The 23,255-nt window shown below is 42.9% G+C and overlaps 1 protein-coding gene across 2 annotated transcripts; it reads right to left on the bottom strand.

Annotated features, from left to right (window-relative positions):
• Window positions 1-1,442: 1,442 nt before the first annotated feature.
• LOC145357990 (serine/threonine-protein kinase Sgk1) lies at window positions 1,443-21,009 on the bottom strand. 2 transcript variants are annotated; one of them, XM_080211643.1, is made up of 13 exons: window positions 20,895-21,009; window positions 17,317-17,392; window positions 16,074-16,149; window positions 15,941-15,984; window positions 15,200-15,257; window positions 14,936-15,019; window positions 14,366-14,497; window positions 12,946-13,058; window positions 10,983-11,106; window positions 10,214-10,309; window positions 8,359-8,514; window positions 6,354-6,443; window positions 1,443-2,888 (listed from the first exon to the last, which is right to left on the bottom strand). In XM_080211643.1, the coding sequence occupies exons 1-13, from the start codon at window positions 21,004-21,006 to the stop codon at window positions 2,718-2,720; spliced, it is 1,332 nt and encodes a 443-aa protein (XP_080067769.1). In that variant the 5' UTR covers window positions 21,007-21,009; the 3' UTR covers window positions 1,443-2,717. The 2 variants fall into 2 exon arrangements, with proteins under 2 accessions (XP_080067769.1, XP_080067770.1); XM_080211644.1 differs by lacking the exon at window positions 20,895-21,009 and adding an exon at window positions 17,872-18,077.
• Window positions 21,010-23,255: the final 2,246 nt, after the last annotated feature.

Genomic DNA, 23,255 nt, shown 5'->3' with positions numbered 1-23,255 from the left:
TACTTACTATATCTCTGGATAGGAGAGATTTTGACTTGAGGACAGGAATTGTCTTCCCTTCCAAACACAGCCCCTCCCTGCGGGAGAAAAAACAAGCAGCACAAACCAGTTCATCTTTGCTGTAATAAGCATTCAGTTTATTGGTTCTGTCAAAGTGTGTCCATTACAAACCATTACATTAAAATTAGAAATACGGTGCCACTGGAAGTCAGAAACTGATACAGATGGTCTGATCTTATATATACATATGCACAGTCTAGAGATCTCTATTTCACATATGTACATATTCATAAATAACGCACAGTTCATTTTTTTCCCCTATTAAGTTCTTGGTAGAGTCCTTACACAAACCCATGTGCACAAAACTAACTGATGGATTCTCAGTCAGATGGACTGTTTTAAGAGCACGGAGAGTTGCTTTGTACTAAAAATTGCAGACATATATTCATGGTGAATGATGTTTGGTCAACTCTTCCTTATTAATTGGTACTCTGACACCAGACTGTCATCACCATGCTTAAAGCATGCTGGAACTAATAGGCCATGGAATTAATAGCTCATCATTTTAAGATGTTGTGATATTTTAATTAAACAGTTCCTAATACTAATATTCCAGCACAGTGTTCTATTGGTCAAGGTGCTCTTTCCAAAAGTGACTGGGTGTTTTTATACAGTATATAATCACTAATATATATATATATATATATATATATATTCACCATTAGGCAGCACAGTGATTAGCACTGCTGCGTCACAGCACCAGGGACCCGAATTCGATTCCCGGCTTGAGTCACTGTCAGTGTGAAGTTTGCACATTCTCCCTGTATCTGCGTGGGTTTCTGCCATTGGGTGAGATGCATTGACCTGAACAGGCACCAGATTGTTGGGACTGGGAGAATTTCACAGTAACTTCATTGCCGTGTTCATATAAGCCTTACTTGTGACTAACAACATAAACTTTAAACTTCTAACATATTGTAGAAGCCCTAGTGACAATGCTGACTCAAAGCCGCATTAGATTACAGCAATCCAACACCACTGCAATACAGTTGAAGCCTGTGGGGCTTTACGGAGCAACTGCAGCTCTTGGCTGCCTACACTGCTCGGATTAAAACAAAATTACTGATTGATTGCAGTCTAGGATATGTACCATAACATTTTAAATACTGTTCTCTCTCAATATTTCCAAGGAGCCACTTTTGTTTACAACATGTGTAAATAAAGAGAAATTAAATAGAATCTTTCACATATGAAAGAAATATCAATACAGCAGTTATTTAACCCTTTGGGGACTGCATACTCCAACTTTCAAACTGTAACCTCAGCAGTAGGTGGTACATCAGCAGTCTGGACGAGCATTAGCATCAGTCACATCCTACAAGGATGGTCTAATATCTTGGTTCCCCACCATCCATCATGTCATTACTCCCCCCCCGCCCCCCCCCCCACCTCCCTCACACAGACATTAATTATCTTGAGCTTGATTGTTCCAATCCTGTTTGATTCTTCATCCATAGGTTCCCTAACTCCCACTCTTCTGACTCATCCCAGGGACTCAAAACTGGGAACTCCTTAACCACTTTCTCTTTCCTTCCAAAATCTGTCCTTCCTTCTGTAGAAGTGTCAGGCTTGTAAAACCCAACCCAAAATCTGATTTATTGTACCTTCCCTTTTTTTCCCCCCCAGCTTGCTGTTTTCTTGCTGGCCCTACATCCAGGCTTCTTGGATTCAAAACAAAAATCTTCAAAATGATGGATTCACATACTGGCGTGGTGTAGTGAGAAACCAAGAATTGTGAATAATTTAGTTCACAATATTCATCTAAACTAAAGAATGAATATTTGGTTTAAGTTTGATGAAGACTCCAGTTAGTATTTCTGCACCAGGTCAAAGATTAACAGGTAATAAGAACTACTCTTCTAAAAGAAGAAATGAAAACAAGGTCTTCAGTCTGTATAAGACCGACAACTTTCTCAATGCCTCTTTCTCAAAACAGGAAGGTACGTTCACATGAAAAGTCTTAGATCTGTTAGTAAAGTTGTAAATGGTCCTGATTGTACTTTGTCATTAAGCACTTCATTAAAGACTTAATCTGTAACAAGTAATCAATTCTTGTGTGGAATGTAGAGCACATTTTTCTGCCAATTAAGGATAAGCTTATGGATTGGTTGGAGAGTGGGTAAATGTCATTTTCCCAGAAAAACAAACAACTTTGGCAAATGGTAGTGGCACTTCCCACTCAAACAAACAATCTCTTGAAGTAGGAGCAGGTTTTCTGTTAAATTCACGACGCGATTTAAAAATAAAGAGATAGTGATTCTGCTTGATTGAGTTTTCTCAGAGTACTCGCTGCACTTTGCTGCTAAGGTGGAGTTTATCACCCACACGAGTCACTGAAGATGGTGCTTCTTAGTGATTATATTTTGGGTGGACAACCTCCTTTTGTATAGTCTGGGCAAGCAGAAGGGAAATTGTGAATCTGCACAAAATTTACAGTTTTTGTCAAATTACAGCAAAGTTGATGAGATCCTTCCACTGAAGATGTTGACAAATACCGAATGCAGCAATAGGATGATGTTTACTCCTACAGAAAATTTTCTTCAGCAAAAGAGACTCCAATGAGAGGGCAATTCTCATGCAGTAAGGTGCACAGAGGGCTTTTAACCTCATCTGTTCTTTGCTATTTAAAAACAGGGTCAAATCGTCCACCTAGTTTATTATAGGTAGGTATCATCTATAGGGGGAACGTAGGAGAATCCAAGGAAAGCTTCCGCAGCTTCTCGGGCACTGGCAGTAATCAGAAAATCTTCCGGCGAACTCGCAACAGAGGTTGAAACTGGTTGCTGGGTAAACTCTGGGTCGAAATGTTGCAAATCGGTGGGTCCAGTCTGTGAAAGATTAACAGAAACTATTCAAGCTCTTGAAAGTTTGACATTAAACCATTTAATTTAAATAGCTGCAGTCATTAGATTAATGAAAATAGTTTTGTCTAAACTGGTTAGATGTTTGTAGGTTGACCAAAGAAAATGAAACATGAGTGGAAGAGCATTCCTGAGCAAATAATGAATATCTGGGCCAGAGAGACACCTGAGACAGGTTAAAACCATAAATCATCCATATAGGCTAGTAAGAGACAATTTATCCAGCCAACAACTGATACCAAGGATACAGAATTAAGAGAGAACACTTTCATGATTGAGCACAAGAATCCAGGGCACTGTCAGGGTAGAATTAACCCAGATATCGGGTGGAATTTAATGCAGGCAATGGAAATCCTGCCCACTGGCTGGAGAGCTGGCAGGAGCCTCATATTGGGAATGCCTGCCACATCAAATGCCAATCAGGTACTTATAACAGGGCAACAGCAGGGCTTCCAGGGATTAAGTCCTACCTTCTAAGAGCTGCCAGCCAGAGGCCAGCAACTTTTCAACATCAGCCTTAAAGTCAGTGGCTGCTGTTGGTGCTGAGATCCAGGCCACAGGTGATGGATGGCAAGGGCTCTCTGTAGGTCACTTGCCCACCCCCCCTTCCACCAAATCTTCCCAATCAGAAACTGAGTGGGCCTCCAAGGGACCTCCAACAGGTTGCCTGCAAGCAAGCCCAATGGAGTTTACATTTCAGGCTTCAAGCAGGTCAAGTGCTCCTGCCCACCACAGTGAACACCAGCAACAGCAGGACGAGTCGTTGTGGGCATTAATTGTCCACGTACAGGTTCCAACTAGTGGTGGGGCAGGAAGGTCACCCATTAACATAAATTACTGGGGATGCTGGAATCTGAAACCAAAAGAAGAGAAAATGCTGCAAAATCTCAGCAGGTCTGGCAGCATCTCCAAGGAGAGAAAACAGCTCACATTTTAAATCCAGATGACTCTTTGTCAAAACTCACAAAGGTCACCCATGAGCCTCCACGTCATGGACTTAAAGTGGAGCAGGGGATCCACCGAGCACCCGTTTCCCCCCCCAATTAAATACCCCTCCCACCAAACTCGGCTTGAAGTTGGATATTAGATTTGGTTTAGCAGGAGATGCTTTGTTGGACTGTACTGACAGAAACTGTTCTTTTGGCATTGAGCAATATAAAAAGTGCACTGAAAATATCCACTGCATTTCTGGAATGCATCCCTGGTACGTTCCATATCATTTGATGGTGGATGTGTTCACAAGAATGCAATTTGTCCACTAATTGAAGGTCAGTGTCAGTGCTCAATGAATGTAGATACCAAAACTAGAAAAGATTAAAGTACTGGCAATCGTCACAAAAAAATGATTCTTTCATTAATCATCTTGACATTGTCAGAATTCCTTGACCAATAAAGTGATTGTTTAAACTAACTGTGCAATAAATAAGTGCAACACGACTATTTTGGCTGGAATAAATCAATTAAATTGCTATTCAAAACCACAGAACCTTTAGTGCTTTAACAAAAAAAAACCCAAGGATTTCATTCATTACAGCACTCATGGAATATCATGTACCTAGCATGAAATTAGAACAAGATGTTTAAAGTCAGCTGTCAGCCTTCTCCATTTTCACCCAAAAGCCATTGTTAAATACTCTGCAGAATCTTCCCATCCCTCCTGCCAAGGGAATTGTAGCGGGTGGAACGTGGATCATGCAAAAGGTCCCCCGACCTCTGGTGGGATTTTCTGGTTTTGGGGCGAGCACGGCTGGAAGATTCCACCCTCTGGTTATAAATCAGTGTGAGAATTGCTCATTGCATTTCTTGGTTAGTAAATATATTTTCACCAGTTTAAATTTTAGTTTTAAATTTAATTTTTTTCGTTGTATTAAAGCAGAAATTTTCCTGATTAAATCCACAATCCCACAGGGTTGATTTGAGTCAGAGGTTTACAGCATGGAAACAGGCCCTTCACCCCAACTTGTCCACGCCACCTCGTTTTTTAAACCATTAACCTAGTCCCAATTGTTCGCATTTGGCCCATGTCCCTCTATACCCATCTTACCCATGTAACTATCTAAATGCTTTTTAAAAGACAAACTTGTACCCACCTCTACTACCACCTCTGGCAGCTTGTTCCAGACACACACCATCCTCTGAAAAAAAATTGCCCCTCTGGACCCTTTTGTATCTCTCCCCTCTCACCTTAAATCTATGCCATATAATTTTAGACTCCTACCTTTGGGAAAAGATATTGACTATCTAGCTGATCTATGCCCCTCATTTCTGGTGAAATTCACTCTGCCCCAAATAAAATTGAGCATTTAAAATGCTACAACTAGCAACATTAAAATCGGTATTAATACAAATGGACAATGCCGCTCAGCTTCATTTTTAAACTGCAGTTTTAAGTAGCGGGGACCATGCACCGAACTGGCTTCTTCTGCTCCTAATTCCTACGTTCCACCCAATACCTGGAACCAAGTGCAAGCGTTTTTTTTTCCAAAGGATATTCAAATATCACTGGTGACGCCCTTCATTATCACATTTCAATTTGCACCAGTCACGGTGATAACAGGAGTAAGCTCACTACTGTACAGCACTTCTGGGAAATTAGGTTACGCAATGAATTGCATCTTATCAGAACCTCCCTTGCGCATCAGAAAAATAAAACACTAATATCATGAACTAACAGCAACCATGTTGCATGCAATGCAACCAAAATAAAAAGCCATTGAATACGCTTATTAGAAATAAAGTCTCACTAAACAACTTGCTCTAATCATTAGTGATGCAAGTGCCAAGGTAATCAGGTGCAAGCAGCTGATTTTAAACTGCCTGACATCAGCTGAGGTCTTTTAAAATTGTCAAATAAAATTAACAAGGTAATTAATTAAAAATTCTGCAGGCCCTTTGGCTGAAATTATGCTGGCCGGTATTGGGTTAGACCTGGCCAGCAGTCCTGCTCCCTTCAATGTCTACCTCTCCCACCCCCAGTGAAATACCATGTCAACACTGAAGCTCAGGCATAAAGAGCCATGTTGGAGAGAGCTGGTAACAGCTTCACATTTCTGAGAGAGAAAACGGGTAAAAATGTATTGGACACAGCAACAGCCACATTCCAATTGCCAGCCCCTTGTGAACAGCACAATAAAATCTACGAGTGGATCAGAGTCTAGGGTCAAGATGGGAACACAGGGAGTGTTCCAATGTAAAAATTAAGCAGTTTATTGTGGGAGAGAGAACAGTGTAATGAAGAAGTGAACTTTTGGTCCAAGCTTGTATTCACCATTTCAAGGGGTGTTTTTTTTTAATCCTTTACAATATTCAGATGCTGGAGAAGAGCGTTGTGAAGCAAAGTGCTGCAAGAAGAATTCTTTGAAATGCTGTTTTCCAAAAGCAGAGGATTATCCAGGTCAACATATTTACCAAAATTGTGGAAATTCTACTCACCACAGTTGGAACAAACGGAGGAGAGATTTTCTTAGCCATGAGGTCATCCCAGTTAATTGGTAAAAAGAATGAATGAAACTTCAGCTCCAACTGTGGAAGAGAAGGAAAACAAAAGGGATGGTCACAAGATGCATGTTAACAGCCAATAACTTGGTTTATCCAGTCAGTAGCTGGGCAGTTGTAGTTGGTTGTGTGATGCCCCAAATGGCCAAATAGCTCTCAACTTCATCCTCTACTCACAATTAGTTGCCCTCGACAATGTCTTCAGGAACAAAGTACAATACAGCAGAGGAACAGGCCCTTTGGCCCACCAAGCCTGTGCTGATCCCGTTGTCCTAACTAGACCAACTGCTTGTATCCCTCTATTCCCTATCTGTTCATGTGTCTATCCAGATAAGTCTTAAATGTTGCTAACGTATCTGCCTCAACCGTCTCACTTGGTAGTGCATTCTACTCACACCCTCCATGTAAAAAAAACTCCCCCCGTACATTTCCAATGAACCTTTCCCCCCCACCTTGAACTTCTCCCCATTTGTAATTGTCATTTCTGCCCTGGGAAAAGACTTCCAACTGTTCACCCTATCAGTACCCTTCAATTTTATGAGCTTCTATCAGATCGTCCTCAGAACAATCCCAGTTTATTCAATCTCTCCTCATGGCTAATATCCTCTATACCAGGGGACATCCTGGTAAATCTTTTCTGTACTCTCTCCAAAGCCTCCATGTCATTCTGGTAGTGTAGTGACCAGAACTGGACAAGGTATTCCAAACATGACCTAACCAATGTTTCATATAACTAACAATTTGCCAACTTTTGTACTCAATGCCCTGCCTGACGAAGGCAAGTATGCCATATGCTTTCTTCACCACCTTTTCCAACTATGCTGCCATTTAAGGATTTGCGGACCTGAACTCCCAGATCTGTGTGTGAGTCTATGCTCCTAATGGTTCTGCCTTTTATTTTATAGCTCCCATCTGGATTGGATCTACCAAAATGCATCACCTTGCATTTGTCTGGGTTAAATTCCATCTGCCATTTCTTTACACTCAATTTTCCAGTCTATTTATATCCTGCTGTGCTCTCTGACAATCTTCATCTCTACCTATCGTCCGCAAACTTGCTGATCAGGCCAGCTGCATTTTCTTCCAAGTCATTTATCTACACTACAAACAGCAGAGGTCTCAGCACTGATCCCTGCAAAATACCACTAGTTACAGGCCTCCATTCAGAAAAACACCCTTCCAGCCCTACCCTCTGCCTTCTATGGCCAAGCCAGTTTGGAATCCATTTGGCTGATTCACCCCTGATCCTGAGAGATTTATCTTTCGCACTAGCCTGCCATGAATACCTTACTAAAATCCACGTAGACAACATCCACAGCCCTTCCCTCATTAGGGGAGCAGGGCATAAATAAACAGAATTCAATCAACATGCAATAGAATCTCCAGTCCAGAAGAAGAGCAAGGGATGGCTTAAAAAGGGCTTAAGAATTGTTACTGAATTTGAATAAACAACCAAACATACTGGGGAATACAACTGAATAACATTTCTGTCAACAGGACAGAGACATGTTAGCGCAGAGTAACCAGTGTTACAGTGAATGTTGCCTTGTATTAGAATGGTCTATTGAAATTTTTTAGTTTTAAAAAAGTTTATTTATTACTGTCATAAGTAGGCTTACATTAACACTGCAATGAAGTTACTGTGAAAATCCCCTAGTCGTCACATTCTGGCACTTGTTCGGGTACACTGAGGGAGAGAATTTAGCATAGCCAATCCACCTAACCTGCATATCTCTCACACTGTGGGAGGAAACCAGAGCACCCAGAGGAAACCCATGCAGACATGAGGAGAATGTGCAAACTCCACACAGACAGTGACCCGAAGCCGGGAATTGAACCCAGGTCCCTAGCACTGTAAGGCAACAGTGCTAATCACTGTGCCACCGTGAAATGGTGTGACATTAAAGTTTAACAGACAGAATTCAGCCTTCAATATACTTACAAAGTCATTCTTGGCCCCCAGTCGCTGGACTCGGTCTTTTTGAAGCAGCCCCTGTAAGAGTTCTTGGGCAGAATTTGAAACATTGGGTTTGAGCTGCAGTGGCTTGTGCAGGATGTTGTTGTACATTTCCGCTGTGTTCCGGTTATAAAACGGGGGCTGTGACAGAAAGGATTGGTTTAGAACCCGGTCGGCACACAGATTCACAATCAGCTTCGGGTTGAAACCAAAGCCTCAAGATAAAAACATGAGCATCATTTTTTACTTTGCCTGCCCAAAAACATTATATACTTTATTTTCCCAATATAGTTATATAAAATCTAAGGAGGTGCAGTTATTCTGCCTGTAGTCTTGTATGAATGAAGAGCTGGGATTGGCCGCTGTGTTCCACAGGCGGGATTTCCCCCACACAACCCGTGGCAGCAGAGAGGGCCTGCCATTGGCTGGCAGCAGAATCTTTTGGTCCTGCTGTTGCCAACAGGGTTTCCTGTTGAACGCGCCTCTGTGGGATGGGGGAAGATCAGTGGGACTGAAGATCCTGCCAGTGACAATGGTCGGAAAGTTCCAGAACCTGCTCCACAATTCAATAAGCTCATGGCTGATCTGTTTGTTGTCTTAACTCCATATTCCTGCCTATCCCCAATAACCTTTTACCCCCTTACTCATCAAGATTCTAGCCCCCTTTGCCTTCAAGGACTCTGCTGCCACCACTTTGAGGAAGAGAGTTCCAAAGACTCACAGATCCTCAGAGATTTCTCCTCCTCATCCTGGTCTTAAAATAAGGGGCTCTGTTTAAAACAGTGACCCCGAGCTCTAGATTCCCCCAGAGATAAAGCACCTTTTCCACATCCACCCTGTCAATTCCCCTCAGGATGTTCCACGTTTCAATCAAGTCTCCTTTTGTGCTTCTAATCTCCAGTGGATACAAGTCTAGCCTGTCTAACCTTTCCTCCTTATAACATCAACTTTAAAACACTGTGGCCTTGGTATATCCAACACTCCAGCGTTCACTTTTCTGGGTGGGATTGCTGTTGGTGTAGACGCAATGGGCCGAATGGCCTCCTTTGGCACTGTAGTGTTTCTATGTACTCTCGTCTATGTTTCTTTGTTACTTCAGTGGTTGCAGACTTTAGTCACCACCACACTAGATCCGATCGCTCGCCACAGACCTCCCTGCCTACTACCACCTTCCCAAAGACTTCCCAAGAACCAATTTGTTTAGTCACTCAACCATTTAGCTCTCTTGCAAAATATTTTGGTACATTTTACCTATTCAGTACAAGTTGGAAAACATCTATTTTTAAACACCAAGGGACTCAAAATTCCAAACATCAGGACTGCAAACCTGCGAAAAGAGTGGGAGCATTCTCACTCTTGATTCAGGAGGCAAAGAGACTAAACACTTCAGTCCCAGTTCTCAACACCGGATTGGTTTCCAGCTGGGCCGCATGCTTCTCCTGAGTGCAACTGGCCCACCCCCAACATCAAGGACTTGGTTGCAGCCCAAACAGGAAGCACTCCACACGTGGGAAGCTGCCTTGGTTACTCTCCATGGTGCTGTGGCAACTTATATCCACCTGAAAAGGCCCATGGTTTACCTTCCCATCTGAAAGATGGTATTAACCAGAGCCTGACTCTAAATTCCGGCAATTTGCCAGCTGAGATTACCAGCTCCTGTCTTTGGAGTGGGGCTTAAGCCCATCCACTGGACTTGAAGACGAGAGTTACCCACTAACCAAAGCACCTCTCTCTGCTTGGAATTCAGGATTATGAAGTGAGATCTTTTACAGTGCATGGTAAATATATCAGAGTCCATCTGACCTTCGACTTAAGATGTTTGATTTGAACAGATACCTACCAAGCCATACAGCATTTCATACAGCACAGATCCTAGGCACCACCAGTCAACTGTTCGATCATAGGCTTGCTTCTGTAACACTTCAGGAGCCAAATACTGAAAGACAAACATTTCTATTAGAATAATTTGCAAGATGCTGTGAGCTGCACTTACATTACATGATTCATCAAACGTCTTTTTCATTCAGGAAAGATAGAAATCTATCTGATCATTGCCCCATGCCCTGACACCACAGATAGTGGATGAGTTTGCAACACATACTGGTGGTTCCTGATTTTTCAATACTAGTTAAAGTTTATTTATTAGTGTCATAAGTAGGCTTACATTAACATAGCAATGAAGTTACTGTGAAAATCCCCTAGTTGCCACACTCTGGCACCTGACTGAGCAGAATTTAGCATTGCTAATGCACCTAACCAGCACATCTGTGGGAGGAAACCGGAGCAACCAGAAGAAATCTGTGTAGACATGGGAAGAACGTGCAGACTCTGCACAGACAGTGACCCAAGATGGGAATCGAACCTGGGTCCCTGGCACTGTGCAGCAGCAGTGCTAATCATCATGCCATTCAATTAAAAACGACTCAAGTTCTACTGAAAACAGATATCCAATTCTGTAATACACGATGCACAGGGAGACTCCAGTTGCATCATTTACAAAGGCGTCTTTTTCACAGGTGCCTGTACATAGCTGGTATCTTTGGCATGTAATGCAACAAGTCATCAGCAATACTGTATCCACACCATCGGAAGGAGGCTCTGCCACTTACCTCTGGGGTCCCACAGAACGTGGAGGTAGTTCCATTTGGTTCCACTCCTTCTTTGCACAAGCCAAAGTCTGTTAGCACAATGTGGCCCTGAGAATCCAGGAGGATATTTTCAGGCTTCAAGTCTCTGCATTTTAACAAAAAGAATACGGTTAGTAACTTACAATGCTTTATAACGAGATACAATTAATGTAGGAAAGCTGACACGTGTAAGGCCAGTGACGAAGGAGGGAATAAGAACTAAGCTCAGAATAGCAGAGGAATAAAACAACCCTCATTTATTCAGCACTTTGGGTAAAGTTATTTGAAATGACCCACACCTAGATAACAGACACCTATGTCAGACTCCTATTTATTGACTATAGCTCCGCCTTCAACACCATAATTCCTACAAAACGCATCTCCAAACTCCGTGGCCTGGGGCTCACCTTCTCTCTGACTGGATCCTGAACTTCCTAACCCACAGACCGCAAATCTGTAAGGATAGGCAACAACACCTCCACAATCATTCTCAACACCAGAGCCCCACAAGGCTGTGTCCTCAGCCCCTTACTGTGCTCCTTACACACCTACGACTGTGGCCAAATTCCCCTCCAACTCAATTTTCAGGTTTGCTGATGATACCAAAGTGGGTCGGATCTCAAACAATGACAAGACAGAGAACAAGGAAGAGATAGAGAATCTGCTGAACTGGTGTGACAACAATAATCTCTCCCCAATGTCAACAAAACAAAGGAGATAGTCAATTTCAGGAAGCATAGTGGAGAACATGCCTCTGTCTAAATCAATGGGGACAAAGTAGAAATGGTCAAGATCTTCAGGTTTTTCGGTATCCAGATCACCAACCACCTGTCCTGGTCTTTCCATGCTAACACTATAGTCAAGAAAGCCCACCAACAACTCTTACTTTCTCAGAAGACTAAGGAAATTTGGTATGTCAGCTATGACTCTCACCAACTTTTACAGATACAGCTTTCTATGGTGCATCATATAGCTTGGTATGGCTCCTGCTCTGTCCAACATCACAAAGGGTTACGAACAAAGCCCAATCCATCACTCAAACCAACCTTCCATCCAATGACTCTTGCCTACACTTCCCACTGCCTCAGAAAAGCATAATTAAGGGCCCCATACACACCAGACACACTTTCTTCTATCTTCTTCCGTTGGGAAAAAGATACAAAGGTCTGAGGACACATGGGGTGGCACAGTGGTTAGCACTGCCGCCTCACAGTTCCAGGGACCCGGGTTTGATTCCCAACTTGGGTCACTGTCTGTGTGGAGTTTGCATGTTCTCCCCTTGTCAACGTGGGTTTCCTCTGACTGCTCTGGTTTCCTCCCACAGTCCGAAAGACATGCTGGTTAGATGCCTTGACCCGAACACGTGCCAGATTGTGATGATTTGGGGAATTTTACAGTAATTTCATTGCAGTGTTAATATAAGCCACATTTGTGACTAATAAATATATTTTACTTTAAAAGATGTACTGGTGGATTGGCTGTGCTACATTCTCCTGTAGTGTACCCAAAACAGGTGCCAGAGTGAGGCAACTAGGAGATTTTCACAATAACTTCATTACAGTGTTAATGTCAGCCTACTTGTGACAATAATTTTAAAAAGGGGCACTATAGATCCATACTGAACTGATGAAATATTAGCTGAATGAGTTCATCCAACTCTACCTTGTGATCCACAAGTCACCAACAGAAATTCGAAACTGAAGCCTTTCAACTCATGCTTTAAGAACTGATTCTAAGATTTGTATGTCAGCTCTTTTCTGTTGTATAATGTGCTCTACCTGTTCCTTCAAAATTGTGTATTTTTGGATTAGCTGTTCCTTATAGCAAAGCAATCACAAGCTTCATTCATTGTGGATGTACAGTTACTCAATAGGAACAGTGAGACTATTGAACCTTTCATTGTGTGAACTGATCTGAGTGTTTGGCTGGTTCGAGTCACACACACCTGTAAACAATGTGCAGGGAGTGAAGGTAGCCAAGTGCACTGGCAATTTCCGCCGCGTAGAACCTTGCTCTGGGCTCCAGGAACACATGCTCACGCTGAAGGTGGTAAAATAGCTGGGGAAAAGAAAAACACAAAGTAAAGGTTAATCTTCTAAACATTTACCATGATTGTAATCAAAGTAGCCAAAAACAAATACGGGACCTTGAATGGGTCATGATTCATGTCACTGCAACCATGTAGTCCATCAGGAATGTCCATTCCTGTCCATCAGGATTATACACATATCTAATTGCATTGGGATTACAACATTCAAGTGAAGATTCAAAATCCAACAGGCATTCCCAAATTTCTTATCCTATTGGTTTCCCTTACCTCTTCTGTCTTAAAAAGGTTACCAGTAGTGCCAAAATAACCAACCCACATGTGACCCCAAGCAATAGGATAGTCCTGGGGATAACCTGATGTTACCCAGACTTACAAAATGTTTACTTCCAAATGAAGGTTTTCCCCTTCCTAATGGAATGGTGTTACAAATATTGGGCCTGTCTACTAAAATCTGCTCAGAGACAGGGGACAAAGCGAATTTTCTCATCAAAACTATGCAATACTCAACAGGAGCACAAGGCATATGTTTGAAAGATACTGAATATTCACTGACTAAAAAAGAACCATTTTGAAATGGTTTGATAAGTTGATTTTCAAATTAAGTTAAAGAATTGGACATGTAACTGGATATTGTCTAGTTTAGATAGTGTAAACTGCGTCACATCTAACATAGTAATCTCACAGCAACTAGTGCCAAAACCATTGATGCAGGTCTTTACATTGATAGATTCTACTTTAGTCATTGGGTCACATATCCATTCACAACAGGGGACTGCAGCAACCTAAAATCTGGCTGCAGGAAATTCTCAGAAATGCGCAAGAAGGAGTTAGTGAAGAACAGTTAGAGAGCTGGGCAATGAGACCAATTGGAGTATTCCAACTAGGATAAAAGCAAAATGCTGTGGATGCTGGAATCTGAAACAAAAAAAACAGAAAACACTGGAAAATCTCAGCAGGGCTAATAGCATCTGTGGGGGGACAGAATAGAGCCATCGTTGTGAACCTAGATGACCCTTCATCATCAGAGCTAGACGAAGGGTCATCTAGACTTGAAATGTTGGCTCTATTCTCTCCCCCACAGATGCTGTTAGATCTGCTGAGATTTTCACCAACATTTTCTGTTTTGGAGTATTCCAACCAATGGCCTGGACCAAGTTAGTATGTTATCAGAACCTGGGACTTTATCCATCACTTCATAATGTAGCTGTCATCGGCTTTATTCCTCAAATTCTCAGGCAATAAAAGGAATGGGATATTAAGGATTCTTTTGACTGTATTAAAGTTAATGTGAATGACTGTTATAAAGACTACTTACTTCACCTCCATTCACATAGTCCAGGACAAAGTAGAGTTTGTCTGTAGTCTGAAAGGAGTAGTGGAGCCCTACTAAGAAAGGGTGCTTCATATTTTTCAGGAGAACACTTCGCTCAGCCATGATATGTTTTTGCTGAAGAAAATGAAACACACATTTAGTCAGGTAGAGAAACAGTAAATACAATTCCAACTGATGCTTGGGGCCTTCAGTAGAACGAGCAAGGTTTCTGCTCATCTCAGTAGCACTGCTTAACAGTGGAACTTTCCACACAAGGATGCCAGCCATACCCAAGGGTGTCAGATCTCTGCCATTCTTTCAATAGCCACCAGGGGACATGAAACAATAACTTTGTTGCCCTCAAGTTCAGAGACCTTGCTACTGTAGCTAACATTGTATCAAAACGGAGCAACTAAGCAGGAAAGAAGTTTCATCCATCCATTCTGTGCTGCTCCAACATTGACTCATTCTAAAACTGCGGAGTAATTACTATCACAAATTCCCCATCACCACCTCATGTTTACCTGCTGCTCCGCTCCTACCTCTTTCTAATTATGAAATTGCAAAGCTCACCTCTTTCTTCTTCAGAATCATCTTCTTCTGCAAAACTTTTACTGCAAAATATTTCTCAGTTTCTTTGTGCTTGGCAAGAAGTACCTGGAATCAACGATATTCAGATTCTCAAATTGCAGTTGATACAGAAATGATAATGCTTTAAATCTGTCAATTGTTAATTGTAAACTCAAATGATTGAAGTTCAGCAAATTAACACCAATGGTTCTTATCAACTGTATCTGTTGACATTGTCCTGTTTACTATTCAAAATCTTACACTAACCTTTCCAAAGCTGCCTTTTCCAATTATTCGAAGGTAGTCAAAATCTGAAGGCTTCACACTGTATATAGAAGAAAATATAACATTAGAGTTGTACCCTTTCTTATAATAGAATCACTATGTTGACAAAATCCCCTAATAACAGCAATAAATCTCAACATTAACTGGCTTTTTGTTAATGTCACAAGTAGGCTTATATTAACATTGCAATGAAGTTACTGTGAAAATCTCCTAGTCGCCACACTCCAGTATGCTGAGGAAAAAGTTAGCATGGCCAATCCATCTAACCAAGCACGTCTTTCAGACTGTGGGAGGAAACCAGAGCACCCAGAGGAAACCCATGCAGACATGGGGAGAACATGCAGACTCCACACAGACCCAAGCCAGGAATCGAACCCGAGTCACTGGCGCTGAGAGATAGCAACACTAACCATTGTGCCCCCATGATGGTACTGAGGGATACAGTAACAACACTAAATAAACTTCCATTCTGTCTCTAAATTATCTCCGATTATTAATGTCTTTCTGAATCCTTAAAACAGGAATTGAGATTTTACCTATCCCTAGCACTCCTCTGACAATGCTGCATTCCTTCGATACTGCCAGTCTAAATTACGAGCTCAAGTCCAGGAATTGGACGTGAAATCAGCATCACTTGCTGATCCTTGTGGAAATATTTACTAACTGAACCAAGTCAAATTAACGAACAAGATTTCTTACACATGTACAAAATATTATTCTTACCTATAAGGCATAGAAAGGTCAAATTCTTCTGAACCAAGGCTTGACTGCAGCAAAATAAAGTGCAGATTGTTAGATTTGCAATTCAGATGTCATGGAAATGTGAAGTTATTTTAAACTCAAGGTAGATACTCACTCTATCAGAATTACAATAGGCTTCTGCTTCATTTGGTTGGTTTTGGTCAATTTGTAAGAAAACACGGACATCTGGGCTGCAAAATAGACGAGTACTTATTTTATTTTAATCTAAAACAGAAACAGTTGACAATTAAGCACCAACTATCCAAAATACATTTGTACCAAAGGCAAAACAAGTGGCCTTCACTTGAATGACACTTCAACAAATTTGACTGTCTGGACCAATTTAAAATAACCACCTCGGGGTGGTGCTATTTCTCAACCTTTAGTCTCCTTGATCCAATTTGGCCAAAAGAAACATTCCATTAAGCATGGTTGACAGCTCTAAGCTTGTTAATTTGATTAATACTTTCTCTCAGTTTGATTTTGTGCTACAAGATTAAAAAGGAAAAAAAATGCACTCCTCTTGCAATTATCACAACATCAAGACGTTGCAAAGTGCTTGTAGCCAATGAAGTCATTTGAAGTGCAGGCAAAGGGGCTAATTTGCACACAAAATTCCCACAAACAAAGTGGAGTGATAATGACCAGATAATTTGCTGCAAAGTTGACAGAGGGATAGATGTTTGCCAGGAAACACTTCCCTGATCTTCACAAAAGTCACGATATGGAGATGTCAGCATTGGACTGCACAGTAAGAAGTCTCACAACACCAGGTTAGAGTCCAACAGGTTTATTTGGTAGCAAAAGGTTCCGAAAGCTAGTGGCTTTTGCTACCAAATAAACCTGGTGGACCTTAGCCTGGTGTTGTGAGGCTTCTTACTTCAAAAAAAAAGTGCCAAGTGCCATAACTAAATTACAAGTCAGCTTACATTAACACTGCAATAAAGTCACTGGTCAGAATCCCCTAGTTGCCACACTCCAGCACCTGTTTGGGTACACTGAGGGAGAATTTACCATGCCCAATGCACCTAACCAGCACGTCTTCAGACTGTGGGAGGAAATCTGAGCACCTGGAGAAAACCCACACAGACACAGGGAGACTGTGTAAACTCCACACAGACAGTGACCCAAGGCCAGAATTGAACCCAGGTCCCTGGCACTGTGAGACAGCAGTACTAACCACTTTGTTACCTTTCATGCTTGCCTGAACAGGGCCTCGATATAATGCCTCATACAAAACACCAACCACCCTTGCATCAAGTACTACCCTCAACCAGGTCTGAACAATGAACAGCAAGCAAATGTATCAGAAGCATGCTTAACAATGTACTGAAATTCGAATAAATAAAACCACTTACTGCTGGCAAATCTGTGGGTTAGAGACCAACTTCTGTATAAAGTCATTCAAGCCAATTTTACGTTGCTTTATAAAAGCTGGAAAAAATAAAAATATTCATTAAATCCGATTTGAAACAACTCATATCTTTCCAAATATGTCAAAAACCATTAACCTCAACAGGGTGGCTTCAGTTTATCATTTAGTTTCCATCCTATAGAGTTTAGTAGAGAGGGAAGGAATGTTACGCAAGTAAATCTGTCAAATCATGTTCCATCCACAACCCGGGAGGATGGACAACACATTCCAGTCAAGTCACGGCGAAATGCAGTTTTAGACTTTAGCCGTATGGTTAAAAAATGAATTCCCAAATCATAAAGCAAGAGACAGGAACTGTCTTGGGACATTTCCACCTCATCTTTCACTGTAGCCCTCTTGCTCATTGAAACTTGGAAGTGGGTCCATTCTGTCATTTTATGATTGGGTGATTAAACCCAGCGTAGACAAGGGCCAAGTGTTGCCAGACCCCCGTGTCACTGACACCTTTATTTAGATACCGCATGCTCGTGTAACATACCAGTTAGAAATACAACGATGCCTCTCATTTTGGAATAGGTGAAATCGCTTGCGGTTTCAGTCAGAGCCATGTTAGTATCTATCCACAGGAGCAAGCAAGCCGGTTGGAATGGAATGGATTGGATTGGGACGGAAAGGGATGTGATGGTGTCTTGTCCGGAATTAATCCCTTTCAGACTGGTGCCAGGCTCCTGCAACCTGGGATCATCCGACTGAACACCGCACCTTGCCCAGAGCGCCCTTCTTATACCCCGGCGCAGAGCGCGCCCCTTCCCCTCCCGCCCCCTTGAGATGCGTCACAATCGTTACTCTGGCAACCGTGTGTGTGACGCAGGGGGCGGGGAGGCGGCAGGGGGGAAACCCCGCCCAGTAGCCGCGGACGATTGGCTGCTCATTGCGATTGGAAACACCGCATTCGAATGGCTGCCCTGGGAAATGTCAATCAAACGGCCAGAGCTGCGGCTGCTGGACTGAGGACAACCAGCAAGGGAGAGCATCTCACCCCGGGAACAGCTACCATCTCATCCCGGGGAGAGAAACCACCGCACTCAGCCCTGAGAGCGGGGTATTTATTCTCGTTTTGCAATTCTGTGCATGCAAAATAATGCCTAGCAGCCAGATATCCAACCGATTCTTTGTCATCCTGACTTGAAACGTTGGCTCTATTCTCTCTCTCTCTCTACAAATCGCAGAATGGGCCACTCGGCCCATCCAGCCTGCACCAACAACAATCCCACCCAGGCATTATCCCGATAACCCCACAATATTTCACCTGCTGGTCCCCCTGATATTAAGGGGCAATTTTGCATGACCAATCCACCTAACCCGCACATCATAAAGACTGTGGCAGGAAACCAGAGCACCTGGAGAAAACCCACGTGGACACGGGGAGAATGTGCAAACTCCACACAGACAATGGTCAGAATTGAACCCGGCTCCCTGGCACTGGCAGGCAGCGGCGCTAACCACTCTGCCACTGCGAAGACTCAGTAAAAAGTCTGACAACAGCAGGTTTTAGTCCAACCGATTTATTTGATAATAGACTCACAAGCTTTCGGGGTTAGCCCCTTCATCAGGTGAATGGAGAGTTCTGGCCTCAGACAGAGCATATGTGAGTCTATTATCAAATAAATCGGTTGGACTAAAACCTGGTGTTGTCAGACTTTTTACTGTGTTTACACCAGTCCAACGCCAGCATACCCACATCATGACTGCGAAGACTGGCAGACCTGTTGAGATTTTCTAGCATTACCTGTTTCTGTCTCAGATTCCCAGCGTTTGCAGGTTTTAGCAGAATGTGAGTTTGACAAAGGTAAAAGCAAAATACTGGACGCTGCGAATCTGGAGCAAAATCAGAAAATGCTGGGACCATTTCGATGGAAGCCTCAAAAGGCTCAGCAGCTGTTCTTTCCAGCACGGCCCGCCTTGGCATAAAAAACAGAAAATGTTGGAAATGCTGCAGCTCTGACGAAGGGTCATCTCATCTCGAGACATTGGCTCCCGCCTCTCTCCACAGATGCTGTCAGACCAGCTGAGACTTTGGAGCATTTGATGTTTTTGTTTCAGAATCCAGCATCCACAGTATTCTGCCTTTAATCTTACTCTTTACCCTAGGTTTATTCTATGCTCTTTCCTCGCAATCTTTCTACAGAGCTGCCCACATCAAGCAAAACGTGGGAGGCAGATCAGGCCCCGGTGCGCCCATTTTCCAGGCATGGATTAGGGAGCTGTGTTTTCTCTTTGAGCAGCTAGAAACCTTTCAAAGTGAGTCACATCCTGTGGCTTCAAACCACCCCCCGAAAAAAAGCAGGGCTTGGGGCTTGGTTTATAATCTACTTGAAGACATGTTTCTGAAGCAAAGGAATTGAATTAATTTGAAAGCAGCTGCGTGGTCTATGCCAATAGGGGGGGGGAAAAAACCGGCAAGGAACACAAATTAATATTGACCATAACAGGACATTCTGCATCCTCTCATTTCCTTCTCTATGAATGGTATGCTTTGTCTGTGTAGCGCGCAAGAAACAATACTTTTCACTGTATACTAACACATGAGACAATAATAAATCAGATCAAATGTAATAGGGGCAGGGGATTTTGTTAGTACTGAGTGCAGCTCCCCCCAGGTTTGATAGGGGGTCCCCACAACTGCTTTCATTCGCGGGGAAGTTAAGGTTGCTGAAATCAGATGCTCTGTAATAGCATCCAGTTAGCGTTGCGGTTTTGCTAAGATTACAGACACTGCCTACCGGTGTAATGCTGCATGTCAGAACAAGCAGACTCCCCATTTCGGCCGTGGGGGGAGGGGAGCAAATGGTGCAGCGTGGACCTGTATCTCCTCTGTGTGTGTGTGTGTGTGTGGTCTATATCTCTGCAGCTCCTAGAAGGAGGTTTACTTTCTTTGGATTAATTCGTCTGTTTGACGAGACCCGGTTGGGAGGGAGGTACTGACTGCCTCCTGACAATAAAATATGACAAAAAAAAGCCAGTGATCTTAGGTATTACATTTCGCAACTCCAAAACTTGCGGGCAAAGTTCATATCTGCGCTGGCAGTGGTTTCTCGTCAGGCATCTGGAAATTTACTGAGGGCTTGAGTAATTTAATTACAAAAAAAAACCCCGAAGAACTCCGCACTGAAGGTCAAATCTTAGCTCAGCCGGAAGAACATTGAGATCAGGAGCCAGTCTCTGCATCGCCTGTTCTTTATTCGTAAATTTGAATTTTCACACAAAAGAAAATTCGCCCAGTTTAACAGCACCGACACAAAACCTGCTGCATATTTTAACTCAAATACAAAAATGAGTTTAATCAGACCTTGCTCTCTCAGAACTTGTACCACATTCGCTCAATAAATCACCAGCAATCCGCAGAGAATCCCAGAAATGATTTTCCTTTTAATTATTCTGCCTGGAATGATTTGTGGCGGCTGACCAGCCATTTTTTAATTTCCCCCCTCCCTCCTTTTATCAGCGCCGAGTTTCTTCCTGCAACCCTGCAATTCTCAGTCTAAAGTAACAATTTCTCACCAATGAATGATGTTTTTGCACTCGCTGTTTTCATGCTTGCTTCTTTCAGACGGATCCCGCTGCAGTGTCCCCGCGTTACTTCCTGCATCTTGGTCTTATGCAAGGCACACATCGCTCTGTTGAATGCACTGCCGGCAGCCCCATGCTATTAGCATTGAATAGCTAATTGGAGGTGTCTCTTCCCGTGTTGCAATATGGAGGTTGAGGATGAAATTGGAAAAATAGAGAAGCCTGGTCGATTCTTTTGTCAGACTTACCGGCAAATTTCTACCTTCCTTCAGTTCTGACTTGATTTATTATTGTCACATGTATTAATACACAGTGAAAAAGTATCGTTTCATGCGCACTATACAGACAAAGCATACCGTTCATAGAGAAGGAAATGAGAGAGTGCAGAATGTAGTGTTACAGTCATAGTTAGGGTGTAGAGAAAGATCAACTTAATGCAAGGTAGGTCCATTCGAAAGTCTGACAGCAGCAGGGAAGAGAGTTGGTCGGTACGTGACCTTAGACATTTGTATCTTTTTTCCCGAAGGAAGAAGATGGAAGAGAGAATGCCCGGAGTGTGTGGGGTCCTCAATTACACTGGCTGCTTTACCGAGGCAGAGGGAAGTGTAGACAGAGTCAATGGATGGGAGGCTGGTTTGCGTGATGGATCAGGCTACATTCATGACCTTTTGTAGTTTCTTGCAGTGTTGCGCAGTACAGGAGCCATACTAAGCTGTGATACAACCAGAAAGAATGCTTTCTATGGTGCATCTGTAAAAGTTGTTGAGAGCCATAACTGACATGCCAAATTTCCTTAGTCTCCTGAGAAAGTAGAGGTGTTAGTAAGCTTTCTTAATTATAGTGTTGGCATGGAGGGACCAGGACAGGCTGTTGATGATCTGGACACCTAAAAACTTGAAGCTCACGACCATTTCTATTTTGTCCCCAATAATGTAGACAGGGGCATGCTCTCCACTACACTTCCTGAAGTCGCTGACAATCTCCTTCCTTTTGTTGACATTAAGGGAGATATTTTTGCCGCACCAGTTCAGCAGATTCTCATTTCATTCCCGTACTCTGTCCCATCATTGTTTGAGATCTGACTCACTACAGTGGTGTCGCAGCAGACTTGAAAATTGAGTTGGAGGGGAACTTGGCCACAGTCATAAATGTATAAAGAGTATAGTACGAGGCTGAGAACTCAGCCTTGTGGGGCATCGGTGTTGAGGATGATCCTGGAGTGTTGTTGCCTATCTTTACTGATTGTAGTCTGTGGATTAGGAAGTTCAGGATCCAGTCGCAGAGGGAGGATCCGAGCCCTCGGCCACCGAGTTTGGAGATGAGTTTCTTAGGAATTTTGGTGTTGAAGGCTGAGTGTAGCCAATAAATAGGAATCTTTGTTATCTAGGTATTCCAGGGTTGAGTGCAGGGCAAGGGAAATGGGTCTGCTGTGGACCAGTTGTGGCAGAAGCTGAACTATAATGAATCAATGCAGCCTGGGAGGCTAGAATTAATTTGTGCCATGACTAGCCTTTCAAAGCACTCCATAACGATGGATGTCAGAGCCACCGGACAATAGTCATTAAAGCACACTGCTTGGCTTTTCTTTGGTACGGGAATGATGGTCATCTTCTTGAAGCAGATAGGGACCCTAGATTGGAGTAAAGAGATGTTGAAAATATCTGCGAATACTCTCGCCAGCTGATCCATAGAGGATCTGAGTGTTCGTCTAGGTACCCCATCTGGGCCAGTCACTTTCCGTGGGTTGACCTTTGAGCTCTGACACCTGACAGGATGAACCTGTATCTGAGGTTCATCCTAGGCTTCCAGGGTGGGGGATGTGCTCTCACTGACCTCTTGCTCAAAATGGACATAGAATGCATTGAGCACATTAGGAGGGGTACGTTGGAGCTGGCGAATTTACATACCTTCGCCTTGCCAGAGTCAGCGGGGGTCGATGTGACTAGCCTGGGACTCCAGCATGGCCCGGTACTATCTTTTGGCATCTTTGATGGATCTTCTTAAATCGTATCTGGCTTTCTTGTATGGGTCAGGATCGCCTGACTTGAATGTCTCAGATCTAGACTTCAGCAAGCAGTGGATATCCCTATTCATCCATGGTTTCCACTTGGGAAACACACGGACTTGCTACTTTGGCACACAGTTTTCTAAACACTTACTGATGAAGTTCGTTAATGTAGTAGCTGGTCGCAGAGTTTTTAAATACTTACCAGTCTCCTGACTCCCAGCAGTCCCCTAGGAGATCATCCAATTCCTCAGCCCAATATTGCACAACTTTCTTTGATGGATTCTCCTGCTTCAGTTTTTGCTTGTAAACAGGTGCAGGAGCACAGCCTTGTGGTCTGGTTTGCT

The sequence above is a fragment of the Carcharhinus amblyrhynchos genome, chromosome 24 (assembly GCF_965287045.1).
Source record: "Carcharhinus amblyrhynchos chromosome 24, sCarAmb.v2.hapA, whole genome shotgun sequence".
NCBI lineage: Eukaryota > Metazoa > Chordata > Chondrichthyes > Carcharhiniformes > Carcharhinidae > Carcharhinus > Carcharhinus amblyrhynchos.
The sequence above is the reverse complement of the archived record's forward strand: the minus strand, read 5'-3'. Positions and strand labels throughout refer to the sequence as shown.